The sequence below is a fragment of the Pan troglodytes genome, chromosome 10 (genome assembly GCF_028858775.2).
Source record: "Pan troglodytes isolate AG18354 chromosome 10, NHGRI_mPanTro3-v2.0_pri, whole genome shotgun sequence".
In the NCBI taxonomy this organism is placed as follows: Eukaryota; Metazoa; Chordata; class Mammalia; order Primates; family Hominidae; genus Pan; species Pan troglodytes.
Window position 1 is genome coordinate 8,052,638 of NC_072408.2, and position 14,690 is coordinate 8,067,327.

The following is a 14,690-nucleotide window of genomic DNA, read 5'->3' on the forward strand; positions in this document are numbered from 1 at the left end:
GCACGTACCGCGTCAACGTACTAGGTACTGCCCCCGCACGTACCGCGTCAACGTACTAGGTACTGCCCACGCACGTACCGCGTCAACGTACCAGGTACTGCCCACGCACGTACCACGTCAACGTTCTAGGTACTGCTCCCGCACGTACTAGGTAAACGTACTAGGTACTGCTCACACATGTACTACGATGCTCTATAAACTGCCTTGCCCTAACTTTACTCACTTCACCTCATTCTTTCCCGGCATGAAGGAACCACAGTTACCTGTCCAAAGCATAACACCGAGCCGCCGCCAGCAGCAGGATGGCTGTCACGTCCTCCAAGAATTGCTTCCTCAGTCCCAGACATCTTGATTCTGGTTGACCTCTATATAAATAAAAGGCGGAAAAAAAAAAAAACAACCCTCAAAGAATGTTTAAAGTAAAAGGCAAGAGCCTCTACTGAAAAATCACATAAAGAATCCTTATGTGGCCAGGCACAGTGGCTCAGGCCTGTAATCCCAGCACTTTGGGAGGCCGAGGTGGATGGATCACAAGGTCAGGAGATGGAGACCATCCTGGCTAACATGGTGAAACCCCCTCTCTACTAAAAATCCAAAAAAATTAGCTGGGCATGGTGGCAGGCGCCTGTAATCCCAGCTACTCGGGAGGCTGAGGCAAAGAATTGCTTGAACCCAGGAGGCGGAGGTTGCAGTGATCTGAGATCACACCCTGCACTCCAGCCTGGGCGACAGAGCGAGACTCCATTTCAGGAAAAAAAAAAAAAAAAAAAAAAGAATCCGTATGCAATACCCTAAGAGTTATTTATAAGCTTCTAAGCACTGCTCCAATCCAGAACAGAGTTCCTCAGTGGTTAGCTGTGGTCTCTCAAGCTGCTGAAGATTCTTTAAGGTCTACTTCTACCTTTCTGTTAACATGTTTGCTATTCTGGTGGTGCTATTAAAGGTGATTTTTACAATAAGAATATATTACATTTAGAACTATAAAATCAAAATTACAAAAAATTCTTTATGGGAAAGCAAACAAAAAATGTACTATAGGTGGAACATTGCTAATCCAAAAATCCAAAATTCAAAATGCTCCAAAATCCAAAACGTTTTGAGTGCCAACATGATGTGTTATAGTCAAAACACAGGTAATGGCCAGGCATGGTGGCTCAAACCTATAATCCTACCACCTTGGGAGGCCAAGGCAGAAGGACTGCTTGAGCCCAGGAGTTTGAGACTAGCCTAGACAGCAAAACCCCATCACTACAAAAAATTTAAAAATTAGCCAGGCGTGGTGCTATGCTACTTAGGAGGCCGATGTGGGAGGATCGCTTGAGCTCAGGAGTTTGAGGCTGCAGTGAGCTATGACCACCCCATCGCATTCCAGCCTGGGTGACAGAGTGTCTGACTCTGTCTCAAAAAAAAAAAAAAACAAAAAAAAGGCAGGCACACAACACACAGTTTATTCAGCTTCTCCAAGAGAAAAATTCAATTATCAGCCAGACGCAGTCACTGACACCTATAATCCCAGCACTTTGGGAGGCTGAGGCGGGCGGATCACCTGAGGTCAGGAGTTCGAGACCAGCCTGGCCAACATGGTGAAATGTCTTTATAAAAATACAAAAATTAGCTAGGTGTGGTAGTGCGAGCCTGTAATTCCAGCTACTCGGGAGGCTGAGGTAGGAGAATCGCTTGAACCTGGGAGGCAGAGGTTGCAGTGAGCCGAGATTGTGCCACGGCACTCCAGCCTGGGCGACAGAGTGAGCCTCCATCTCAAAAAAAAAAAAAAAATCATCTTTAGGCTCTGAAAACAAATGAATTTCATGTTTAGACTTGGGTCCCCTTCCCAAGATATCTGATTATATATATTCAAATATTCCAAAATCTGAAGTCCAAAACACTTCTGGTCCCAAAGCATTTCAGTGAAGCAATACCCAACCTGTACTAGCTAAGAGGGTAACTGGGAGGTGGTGGATATGTGAATTACCTTGACTGTGGTAATCATTTCACAGTGCATTCACATATCAAATCATCACATTGTACACCCTAAATATATACAATTTTTGTCAGTCATATCTCAAAAAAGCTGGGGGGTAGGGAAGAAAAATCAAGTGAATCTGTTTTAAAGTTTAAAAAAACCGGCCAGGTGTGGTGGCTCACACCTGTAACCCTAACACTTTGGGAAGCCAAAGCAGGCGGATCACCTGAGGTCAGGAGTTTGAGATCAGCCTGACCAACATAGTGAAACCCCATCTGTACTAAAAATACAAAAAAATTAGCCGGATGTGGTGGCAGGCGCCTGTAGTCCCAGCTACTCGGGAGGCTGAGGCAGGAGAATCACTTGAACTTGGGAGGCAGAGGTTGCAGTGAACTGAGATTGTGCCACTGCACTCCAGCCTGGGTGACAGAACAAGACTCCATCTCAAAAATAATAATAATAAAGTTTTTAAAAACCTCAACTTACTGCTCACTACTATATAGGCAGCATGACCCTGGACACTGTGGGGTCAAAAAGAAATAGAAGCCACAATCACTGAAATGCTTTCCAGGAGCTAACAAGATAGCTGGAGGGAGGAGACTTAATAGAAATGAAACAAATGAAGAGCAGGAGGCCCCAACATTCAGGAAGGCTACAGAGCAAAAAGCCACTTCACTTCCTTAACCAGCAGCATCACCATCACCTGTGAATCATTTTTTTTTTTTTTTTTTTTTGCAAGCGTTTCGCTCTTGTCGCCTAGGCTGCCCTGCAGTGGTGTGGTCTCAGCTCACTGCAACCTTCACCTCCTGGGTTCAAGCGAATCTGCTGCTTCAGTCTCTGAGTAGCTGAGATTACAGGTGTGCGCCACCATGCCCGGCTAAATTTTGCATTTTTAGTAGAGTCAGGGCCGGGCGTGGTGGCTCACGCCTGTAATCCCAGCACTTTTTTTTTTCTGAGATGGAGTCTCGCTCTGTCACCCAGGCTGGAGTGCAGAGTGGTGTGATCTCAGCTCACTGCAACCTACACCTCCCAGATTCAAGCAATTCTCCTGCCTCAGCCTACTGAATAGCTGGGATTACAGGCATCCACCACCACACCTGGCTAATTTTTGTATTTTTAGTAGAGACGGGGTTTCGTCATGTTGGCCAGGCTGCTCTCGAACTTCTGACCTCAGGTGATCTGCCCACCTCATCCTCCCACAGTGCTGGGATTACAGGTGTGAGCCACCGCGCCCAGCCATCCCTTCAGCTCTTACCACAATAGTGCACCCTATTCTGACTTCCAAATGCCAACATCTGCATCTTGTTACCTGAGAGCTTTCTTTGGTATCCAGACTACTTTGCACCTGTTTATGGCAAGCTGTAAGCACCAGAAAATTGAACCACCCTGGCAGCAGCCCTCAAATGGTGCCTGACAGGAGCTGGTGTTGAAATACGCTAAATTTCTGACCCCTCTGTGGAACATCACCAAGCCATGAGCTTCCCCAGTGGAATTAGGTTCCCCCGTGGCAACAGGCTTGAAAACTCGCCCTTTGTTGTCAAACTTTCCTTTCCTGTCTCCCTTCCCCGCTCCTCTACTGTGTAAAGGACTAATCTCCAAATAAACTACTTGGGAATAAAAAGGAGGGCAGCAAAAGATGCCTTTACAATGTAGAAACCTGGGAGTTACCACCTTAATTATTAAGGAATCAAACTTAATGTCACCAATTACAGTCACATCATGTGCTTCCTGATGGACGCACTAAGAAGGTCCCATCACTGAGGTAGTATTTCTACCAACCTAATCATCAGGAAACAATCAAACAAGTTGAAATCTACAAAGCAACTGGCCTGGACTCTCCAAAGCATCAGTGTCTCAAAAAGCAAAACAAAATAGAAGGGCTGGTGAACTCTTCTATGTTAAAAGAGGCTTAAGGCTGGGTGTGGTGGCCCACGCCTGTAATCCCAGCACTTTGGGAGGCCAAGGCGGGTGGATCATCTGAGCTCAGGAGTTCAAGACCAGCCTGGCCAACATGGTACAATTCCAGTCTCTACTAAAAATATAAAAAGTAGCCGGGCATGGTGGCACACACCTGTAGTCCCAGCAATGCGGGAGGCTGAAGCAGGATAATCACTTGAACCCAGCGGGTGGAGGTTGCATGAGCCAAGATCATGCCACTGCACTCCAGTCTGGGTAACAGAGCAAGACTCCATCTCAAAAAATAAATAATAAATAAATAAAGACTTAAGAGGCATGACAACTAAATGCACTGTGTGATCTTCAATGAAATTTCGGATCAGGGATAAAGAAAAGCTATAAAGAATATTATTAGGACAATGGGAGAAATCTGATGATGGGATGAATATGAGACTGCAGCCACAACCTCCTGGGCTCAAGTGATCCTTCTGCCTCAGCCTCCCGAGTAGCATAGACTACAGGTGTGCACCACCACAGCTGGTTAGTGTGATGATTATATCATGATTCTGTAGGACAATGGCCTATCACTAGATGTATGATTTTGTATGATGCAGTATTGGAGTAAAGTGTCATGTTTTCTGCAACTTACTCTCAATTCATTCAACTAATTGTGTGTGTGTGTGTGTGTGTGTGTCTGTGTGTAGAGAGAGAGAGAAAAAGGCAAGTAGATAAAGCAAAAGTACAAATTTATGAACCTAGGTGAAGGATATGCAGACATTAATCATAAATTTTTTTTTTTTTGAGACAGTCTCGCTGTGCCACCCAGTGCAGTGAGGCGATCATGGCTCACCGTACCCTCAAACTCCTTGGCTCGTGATCTTCCCACCTCAGCCTCCTGAGTAGCTGGGACTACAGTTGTATAATGCCACACACAGCATATTTTTTATTTTTTGTAGAGACACGGGTCTCACTATGTTGTCCAGGCTGGTCTCAAACTCCTGGGCTCAGGCAATCTTCCTGCCCAGCCTCCCAAAGCACTGGGATTACAGACGTGAGCCACTGCACCCAGCCCATTGTAAAATTTGTCCAAAGGCTTCAAATCTTTCAGGATGAAGTGTCAGGAAAGACTACCTGCATAGCCAAGATTATGGCAGCTATATAAATCCAAATATCCAAACACATCCTCCAAAAACTACACAGACCAACCAACCGGAGAAACAAAGAAAATCACCAACATCTCATATCTTCAACATACTTAGAAGACTGAAAATACACAAGCTTCTAATTACCCGTAAGTAGAAAAACATCAATTTCTTATAGAGATGTTTCTCAACCTCTCATCCCAGCTCTTTAAGGACAGCAAAGAGGGATCCAGATAGGAAGACAGATGCAAAGAAGAGAGAAGAGGGCTGGGCGCACTGGGCGCAGTGGCTCATGCCTGTAATCCCAGCACTCTGGGAAGCTGAGGCAGGCGAATCACGAGGTCAGGAGTTCGAGACCAGCCTGGCCAAGATGGTGAAACCCTGTCTGTACTGAAAATACAAAAATTAGGTGGGCGTGGTTGAGTGCGCCTGTAATCCCAGCTACTCTGGAGGCTGAGGCAGGAGAATCGCTTGAACCTGGGAGGCAGAGGTTGCAGTGAGCCGAGATTGCGCCACTGCACTCCAGCCTGGAGACAGAGCAAGTCTCCGTCTAAAAAAAAAAAAAACAAAACCAAACCAAAGAGAAAGGGTACCCTCTGAAAACTGCTATGAAAGACACAAAAGAAAATTTAAGAGCCGAAGGACATAGAACCACCTCCCCGACAAAAAAGCCTTCTAGTAGAATTAGAAGCCATACTTGACTACACCTACAAAAGAATAGGAACTACTCTTGAACTAGGAATCTCAAAAATCATCCTGAATGACTGTCACTCCTGCTCACGAAATGCAAACTTAGAGGAAAAACAAAGATTGAAAAGAATGAAAGAACCTCAGGATCCTGTGGGCTAATATCCAAATGTCTAACTCACATATAATTGAAGTCCCAGAAGTGAAAGAGAATGGAACAGAAGAAATATTTTTAAAACTAATAGCTCCAAATTTCCCAAATTGGCTGACAGACATAAATTTACAGATTTAAGAAGCTCTGCAAATCTCAAGAATAAATCTCTGGATAAATACAAATAAAATGACACCTAGATACACCACAGACAAACTGCTAAAAAACAAAAATAAAGAGAAAATCTTGAAAGCAGGCAGAGAATGATAACACATTACATACAGAGTAATGAATGATGCAAATGATGGCTCCATTTTACAATAAAGGTAAGAAACATATCTAGAAATAAATTTAACAAAATATGTATAAGACTTCTGAATTGAAAACCATAAAACAGAACTAAAAAGAATTTTTTTTTTTTGAGACAGAGTTTCACTCGTTGCCCAGGCTGGAGTGCAATGGCACCATCTCGGCTCACTGCAACCTCTGCCTCCCAGGTTCAAGTGATTCTCCTGCCTCAGCCTCCAGAGTAGCTGGGATTACAGGCATGCGCCACCACGCCTGGCAAATTTTGTATTTTTCGTAGAGACAGGGTTTCTCCATGTTGGTCAGGCTGGTCTCAAACTCCCGACCTCAGGTGATCCACCCGGCTCAGCCTCCCAAATTGCTGGGATTACAGGTGTGAGCCACCACACCTGGCCCGAAATTTTTATTTTTATTATTATTATTTTTTGAGACAGAGTTTTGCTCTTGTTGCCCAGGCTGGAGTGCAATGGCAGTATCTCAGCTCACTGCAACCTCCACCTCCTGAGCAAGTTCAAGCAGTTCTCCTGCCTCACCCTCCCAAGTAGCTGAGACTACAGGCACCTGCCACCATACCTGGCTAATTTTTGTATTTTTAGTAGAGACGGGGTTTCACCATGTTGGCCAGGCTGGTCTCGAACTCCTGACCTCAGCTGATCTGCCCGCTGCAGACTCCCAAAGTGCTGGGATTACAGGCATAAGCCACCGTGCCTGGCCTAAAAAGAAATTTTAAAAGGCTTAAATAAGAAGGAAAATGCACCAAGTTCATATATTTGAAGACTCAATACTGTTTAGGTGTCATTTCTTTCCAAATTGATCCATAGATTCAATGCAATCCCAATCACAACTTCACCAGACTTTTCTGTAAAACTGGTAAAGATAATTCTGATATTTATATGGAAATGCAGAGGATTTAGAATATTCACATCAAGCTTTAAAACAACAAAATTGGAAGACCTACAACTACATGACTTCAAGACTTACTAAAAAGCTACAGTAATTAAAAGTGTGGTACTAACACAAGGATTGAACAATGGAACAGAAAAGGGAGTGCAGACATCAATTACCATTTGTACAGTCATCTTAATTTCGAAAATGCAATACAATAGCATTTTCAACAAATGGTGCTGGAATGACTGGATATCTATATGGAAAAAAAAATTAATATTTAATTATATCTCACACCATTCACCTAAACTAGAGATGGGTGATAGGCTTAAACATAAAACTAAAACTATAAAATTTATAGGCCGGGCACGGTGGCTCACGCCTATAATCCCAGCATGTTGGGAGGCCGAGGCGGGTGGATCACAAGGTCAAGAGCTCAAGACCAACCTGGCCAACCTGGTGAAACCCTGTCTCTAATAAAAATACAAAAATTAGTTGGGCGTGGTGGCGCATGTCTGTAATCCCAGCTACTCGGGAGGCTGGGGCAGGAGAATCGCTTGAACCTGGGAGGCAGAGGTTGCAGCGAGTGGAGATCGCATCACCGCACTCCAGCCTGGACGACAGAGCAAGACTCTGTCTCGAAAAAAAAAAACTTACAGAAGAAAACATGAAAGATTATCTTCACAGCCTGAAGGTAGCCAGGATTTCCTAGGACTCAGAAAGCAATAACTATAAAAGAAAATATAAGAGAAAACTGATTACATCAAAATGTAAAACTTCTGTTCATCAGACAACTCTAAGAAAATGAATAGGCAACCAGACAGAGGACAGGTAACCAGCATATAAAGGTTATATAAATAACTGCTACAACTCAATAATAAAAAGACACACAACCCAATGTAAAATGGGCAAAAGATTTGAGCAGGCACTTCACAAAGGAAGACGTACATTGTCATGGGTACAGGAAAAAGTCCTCAACACCATTAGTGACTGAGGACTAAAATTATGACCATGACACACCACACCCATCAGAATAACTCAAAAGACTGACAACACCAAACGCTGGCAAGGATGTAAAGCAACTGGAACTCTCATACACTGTTGGCAGGAAACAGGCTGATAAAACCACTCAGCTGTTAATGCACACTACTCTTCATGAAAACCAAAGGCCTACTCCAAGGACGGAGCCACACGTCCAGGGAGTAGAGCAGCAGAGGCCCAATCCCAGGCCTGGAGCCCTACTGGTTTTTTGAGATGAAGTCTTGTTCAGTCGCCCAGGCTGGAGTGCGGTGGCACAATCTCGGCTCACTGCAACCTCCATCTTCCTGATTGAAGCAATTCTCCAGCCTCAGCCTCCCGAGTAACTGGGACTACAGGCATGTGCCATCACGCCCAGCTAATTCTAATTCTTGTATTTTTAGTAGAGATGGGGTTTCACTATGTTGCTCAGGCTGGTCTCGAACTCCTGAGCTCAAGTGATTCCCCCGCCTCGGCCTCCCAAAGTGCCAGGATTACAGACGTGAGCCACCGCGCCTGGCCTATTGGTTCTTTATATATCTTGAATATCAGTCTTTTGTCAAATAGGTCCCTGTGTTTCCCCATTCATTTTCTTAGAGTAGTCTGTGATTACATTTTGATGTAATCAATCATATTTATCTTTGTGTGTGTTTGGGGTTTTTTTTGCTTTTTTAAGTGACTCTATGGCATCCTGAGCCCTAAGAAACCTTTGCACACACTCAGGTCATGAAGATATTCTTCTCATCTTCTTCCAGAAGCCTCACGGTTTTCTAATTTTGAAAATAGGTCTGGGCGGGGCCCGCTGGGTGCAGTTGCTCACACCTGTAATCCCAGCACTTTGGGAGGCTGAGGCAGGCAGATTGCATGAGGTGAGGAGTTCAAGACCAGCCTGGCCAACATCATGAAACTCCATCTCTACAAAAAATACAAAAATTAGCTGGGCCTGGTGGCATGTTCCCGTAGTCCTAGCTACTCAGGGGGCTGCGGTGGAAGGCTTGCTTCAGCCTGGAAGGTAGAGGCTGCAGTGAGAAGAGATCACCCCACTGCACTCCAGCCTGGGTGACAGAACGAGACTGTCTCAAAAAAAAAGAAAGAAAGAAATTAAGTAGCCAGGAGTGGTGGCTCACGCCTGTAATCCCAGCACTTGAGGCTGAAGTGGAAGGATCGCTTGAGGCTCAGGAGTTCAAGACAAGCCTAGGGAACATGGCTGTCTCTACAAGCAGCAAAACGTTAGTCGGGCATGGTGGAGCATGCCGGCAGTCCCAGCTACTCAGGAAGCTGTGGTGGGAGGATCACTTGAGCGGGGGTGAGGAAGGGGTCAAGGCTGCAGACAGCCATGATCATACACCACTACACTCCAGCCTGGGCAACAGAGGAAGACCCTGTCTCAAAAAAGAAAGAAAGAAATAAAATATGTATCTGTCATATGATCCCAAAATTCTGATAGGTGTTTTCCCAGAGGAAATAAAAACATGGTTAAAAAAAAAAAAAACAACAAGTCAGGGGTAGAAGGGAGAGAGCCTGGACTAGGATAGTGGCTATGGCAAGAAATCATGAATTCAAGATATTAAAAAGGTAAAGACTGGCAAAGATGTTTTATTCTTCTCCATTTCCTTATCACCGAAAAGCATTTTTTTTTCTTTTTTTTTTTTTGAGGAGTCTCACACTGTTGCCCAAGCTGCAGTGCAATGGCACAATCTCGGCTCACAAAAGCATTTCTTATTATATGTGGAGGGCTGAAGAAGCGTGTCAGGTGGACTCTGGATATACAGATCAAGAGGGAGATGTGACAAGGTGATGGGTGAGATTCTGACTGTGAAGGTCAAGAACGGCTTGATGAACAAGACTGGAGCAAGTTTCTTTTATTTTCATTTATGAACACAATACTATAATGTTCATGATACTTTAAAAAAATTAGCAAAAGTAGAAAAAAAGTGGCCAGGCACGGTGGCTCACATCTGTAATCTCAGCACTTTGGAAGGCCAATGCAGACAGATCACCTGAGGTCAGGAGTTCAAGACCAGCCCGGCTAACATGGTGAAACCTCTTCTCTACTAAAGATACAAAAATTAGCCGGGAATGGTGGCAGGTGCCTGTAATCTCAGCTCCTCAGGAGGCTAAGGCACAAGAATCGCTTGAATCCAGGAGGCGAAGGTTGCAGTGAGCCAAGATCGCACCACTGCACTCTAGCCTGAGCAAGAGTGAGACTCTGTCTCAAAAAAAAAAAGTAGAAAAAAAATTTTTAATTGAAATCTCAAAATGTCATTACCTCTAAAGCCTTATGCAGCTCATCACACTCTGAAGTATGTCTTTTTTTTTTGAGGGGGAGACGCTCTGTTGCCCAGGCTGGAGTACAGTGGCGCAATCTCAGCTCACTGCAACCTCCACCTCCCAGGTTCAAGTGATTCTGGTGCCTCAGCCTCCTGAGTAGCTGGAACTACAGGCATGCGCGACCACACCCAGCTAATTTTCTGTATTTTTAGTAGAGGCAGGGGTTTCACCATGTTGGCCAGGCTGGTCTTGAACTCCCGACCTCAGGTGTTCTGCCCACCTCAGCCTCCCAAAATGCTGGGATTACAGGCATAAGCCACCACACCTGGCCTGAAGTAAGTCTTAAAATTTGTGGGAACCCAGTAATCCCAGCACTTTGGGAGGCCGAGGCAGGCAGATCATGAGGTCAGGAGTTCGAGACCAGCCCGGCCAACATGGTGAAACTCCGTCTCTACTAAAAATACAAAAATTAGCTGGGCACGGTGGCGGGTACCTGTAATCCCAGCTACTCGGGAGGTTGAGGCAGGAGAATCGCTTGAACCTGGGAGACGGAGGTTGCAGTGAGCCGAGATCACGCCACCGCACTCCAGCCTGGGCGACAAGAGTGAAACTCCGTCTCAAAAAAAAAAAAAAAAAAAATCTGTGGGAACATAGGATTAATTCCCTCACACTGATCATTTCTCTGCACTCCCACACTCAGCCATTAGAGAACTGCGGGGCCATACACTAATCACTGAATCCCCAACACTCAGCACAGTCCCCACTCAGCACATAGTATGAAGAGCATTTTAGCCTTATTTTAGCTTCTCTCCACATCAAAACTGCCAGTTCAATATTAAAAATGAGTGCCTTGAGTGAAGAAATGCTAAAAGCTGCAGAGATGGAAAAATATCCACTAGGCTTTCTGCCCTTGAAGCACTACTGAGACAGTCAGTTCTCATTATTCAGGGTAGTTATGTCCTGTAAAGCCATCATGAACACTGAACTAGCAAATACTGAGCCACTGCTCCCAGGGGAAATACAGGGTTACTCAACAGGCCAATACATAACCTTGTTTTATGCGTGCTTCTGTTTAAAGATATCTTATTTAATATATATTGTTGATGCAGTAACATGAACTCACAGCCAACAACAAAAGTGATGCCTGAACAAAGCTAACCTAAAAGCTTATCTTTTCTCTGTAAGATATATCACAGCCTTCAACTTGGAAATGCTAGACAGCACGTCTATTCTTGGAGGCCACTATAAACAGCAAAATCACCAAAAGCACAAAAATACAAAAAAACATGGCACTACGTATACAGCCAAAAGAACACTTATGAACAGTTTTAGAGCTGAAACAGAAAGGCAGAGTGTCACCTTATTTGAACATAGCTGGGAAAGCATACAGTGGGTGACTCAAAATTTTTCACAACTACTCTCTCCCACAGCTAGCTCAGTTACATTTTTCATACACTCATCTCCAACTACACCGTTTATACTACAAGATAACACGTTTTGGTGTACATTACACAACAGCAATCTCTGATGGTTTCTGCCTCCCTGAGAAGACCAGCACACAAACATTTCTCTGCTTGATACCACTATAATTAACGACCTGGTAAGTGGTGAACTGAGAATAGAACATTTTAAAAAACACTCCCAGAGGGGCGCAGTGGCTCACGCCTGTAATCCCAACACTTTGGGAGGCCAAGGTGGGAGGATCACCTGAGGTAGGGAGTTCGAGACCAGCGTGACCAACATGGAGAAACCCCTTCTCTACTAAAAATACAAAATTAGCCGGGTGTGGTGGTGCACACCTGTAATCCCAGCTACTCGGGAGGCTGAGGCAGGAGAATCGCTTGAATCCGGGAGGCAGAAGTGGCAGTGAGTCAACATCTCGCCACTGCACTCCAGCCTGGGCAACAAGAGCGAAACTCTGTCCCCCCAAAAAACAACAGACAAACAAAAAAACTCCCACCCAGGCACGGTGGCTCACACCTGTAATCCCAGCACTTTGGGAGGCCGAGGTGGGTGGATCACCTGAGGTCAGGAGTTCGAGACCAGCATGGCCAACATGGTGAAACCCTGTCTCTACTAAAAATACCAAAAATTAGCCGGGCATAGTGGCATGCGCCTGTAAGCCCAGTTACCGAGGAGGCTGAGATAGGAGAAGCGCTTGAACCCAGGAGGTGAGGTTGCAGTGAGCCCAGATACGCCATTGCACTCCACCCTGGGCAACAAGAGTGAAACTTCATCTCAAAAAAAACAACAACAACAAAAAAACTGCCCTAAACGATACCAGACCTGAGGCCACTGAATTACCTGACTCAACCCAAGAGTTAAATGCTAGTTTCCAAAAACTTAAGTTTTAAATGTCTGTGCCTCAGACTGCGAGTTCTGTGGAGGACTAGATCTAGAAAGCCTAGAAAACCACCAGTATCCATCAAAAATGGAGAAACAAAATGTGGTATATCCACACAATAAATAATTCAGTTATTTAAAAAATGAAGTTGATACATGCTACATACAACATAGATGGACTTTGAATCATGAAGTGAAATAAACCAAACACAAAAGAACAAATATTGTATAATACAGTACTGAGAATGGGTAAATTCATAGATTAGTGCTGCTGGGAGTAGGAGGAAATAATGGGTGTCTGCTAATGGTTTTAACGTTTCTTTTAGGGATGATAAAAATGTTCTGGAATTAGATAATAGTGGTGATTGCGCAACCTTGTGAATATATTAAAACCACTGAATTGCACACTTTAAAAGGGTGAATTTAGACTGGGTGTGGTGGCTCACACCTGTAATCCCTGAACTTTGGAAGGGCGAGGAGTTCGAGACCAGCCTAACCAACATGGTGAAAAATACAAAGTAGCTGGGTGTGGTGGCATGCGCCTGTAATTCCAGCTACTTGGGAGGCTGAAGCAAAGAATCGCTTGAACCCAGGAGGCGGAGGTTGCAGTGAGCCGAGACGGCGCCACTGTACTCCAGCCTGGGCAACAGAGCGAGACTACGTCTCCACTTTTTTTTAAAGAAGGGAGTGAATTTAATTGTACGTGAATTATAACTTTTTTTTTTTGGATGGATTCTCGCTCTGTCCCCCAGGCTGGAGTGCAGTGGTGCGATGTCGGCTTACCGGCACACCTGCCTACTGGGTTCAAGCGATTCTCATGCCTCCGCCTCCCGAGTAGCGGGGATTACAGGCGCCCGCCACCAGGCCTGCCTAGTTTTGTATTTTTAGTAGAGACGGGGTTTCGCTATGTTAGCCAGGCTGGCGTAGAACTGCTGGCCTCAAGCGATCCTCCCGCATCGGCCTTCCAAAGTTCTGGGATTACAGGTGTGAGACGCCGCGCCAGACCTCTATCTCAATGTTATAACAAGGCTCAATACTCAGCTAAAGTGAGCGTCAAATTTTTATTTTTATTTTTTCCCCCGTGACAGGGTCTCGCTCTGTCGCCCGGGACGGAGTGTCGTGGTACGGGTGCGATCTCGGCTCACTGCAGGCTTGACCTCCCGGGAACATGGAGGCATGCCGCCACCATGCCCGGCGTCAAATTCCTTTTAAATCAATCATTTCTTCCCAGCGTCCCCCGCTCCCTGCAACTCAACTTCGTTTAGCTATTAACACAAACTTCAGATTCCCCACGCCTGTCTGCAGGCAGCATCTCCAAGGAAGCGCCACCACGGACACCTGGCTGTCCGCACCACGGACACCTGGCTGTCCGCACCGCGGTGGGGTCCCGGCGCGTCGGTGCCAAGTTTCCTGTACCCCGCCTTCCTACCCACCTCTCGGGAAGCCCGGATACTGAGCCCCTCACTGCACTGGCGAACTAGAACAGGCCTCTGGACGCATCTCTACGCTGAGACCTCAGGATCAGGTCCACCGCAGCCCCAGGTTCTCGACCCGGAAGCTGAGCCTTCCCACGCTCCACACCCACGGCTAGAACCACCCCGGGGGAAGCCGCTCTCCTCCCCCACTTACGCGCCTCGGGCAGCGCGCGGTGCACACAGGGAGCTCGATCTAGGCTATGGACAAGGGGAAGAGAGCTTAGATGGAGGCCGCGCAGAGGAGAATGGGAAGGATGTGCGAGCGTCTCTGGGAAGAAGGTCCGAACCCACGCCCAGCGCCGGAGGGGGAAAAAAAAAACAGACCAGAGAAGGAACCGTAAATCAAGTCGGAGGGGAAAAGAGCCGCAAAGCCTTCTGCGGCAGCCGTAAAGCAACCTGGAGGCGCGGTGCTGGCTTTTACGTTCTGAGCCGCTCGCCCTGCCGCTTCCCTGCGCGCCCTCTGCCTCCTACTTCCCTCCAGCTTCCCTCGGTCCGCGGCCGTCGGATCTCTGCTGCCCCCTGGTGGGCTTGGCGGTTTCGTCAGGCCTTCAGGG

The 14,690-nt window shown here is 46.0% G+C and overlaps 1 protein-coding gene across 22 annotated transcripts in view; it reads right to left on the minus strand.

The window, feature by feature from the left end:
* The window catches only part of RAD52 (RAD52 homolog, DNA repair protein), a 79,418-nt gene that overhangs the window by 22,515 nt on the left and 42,213 nt on the right, over nt 1-14,690 (minus strand). For 6 of the 22 annotated variants that reach the window (XR_010148230.1, XR_010148223.1, XR_010148232.1 and 3 more), the window contains exons 1-2: nt 14,095-14,235; nt 264-365 (exon numbers count right to left, since the gene is read on the minus strand). The exons of 1 other annotated variant lie outside the window; for it this stretch is intronic. Coding sequence is in view for 8 of the 21 variants with exons in the window: in XM_063786222.1 (XP_063642292.1) it covers nt 264-347 (84 nt within the window). In the remaining 13 variants the exon portion in view is untranslated. Of the gene's footprint in view, nt 1-263; nt 366-6,718; nt 6,859-14,094; nt 14,402-14,690 lie in introns of those variants that run through there. 15 more of the 22 variants (XR_010148224.1, XR_010148228.1, XM_009424582.5 and 12 more) reach the window with 10 other exon arrangements.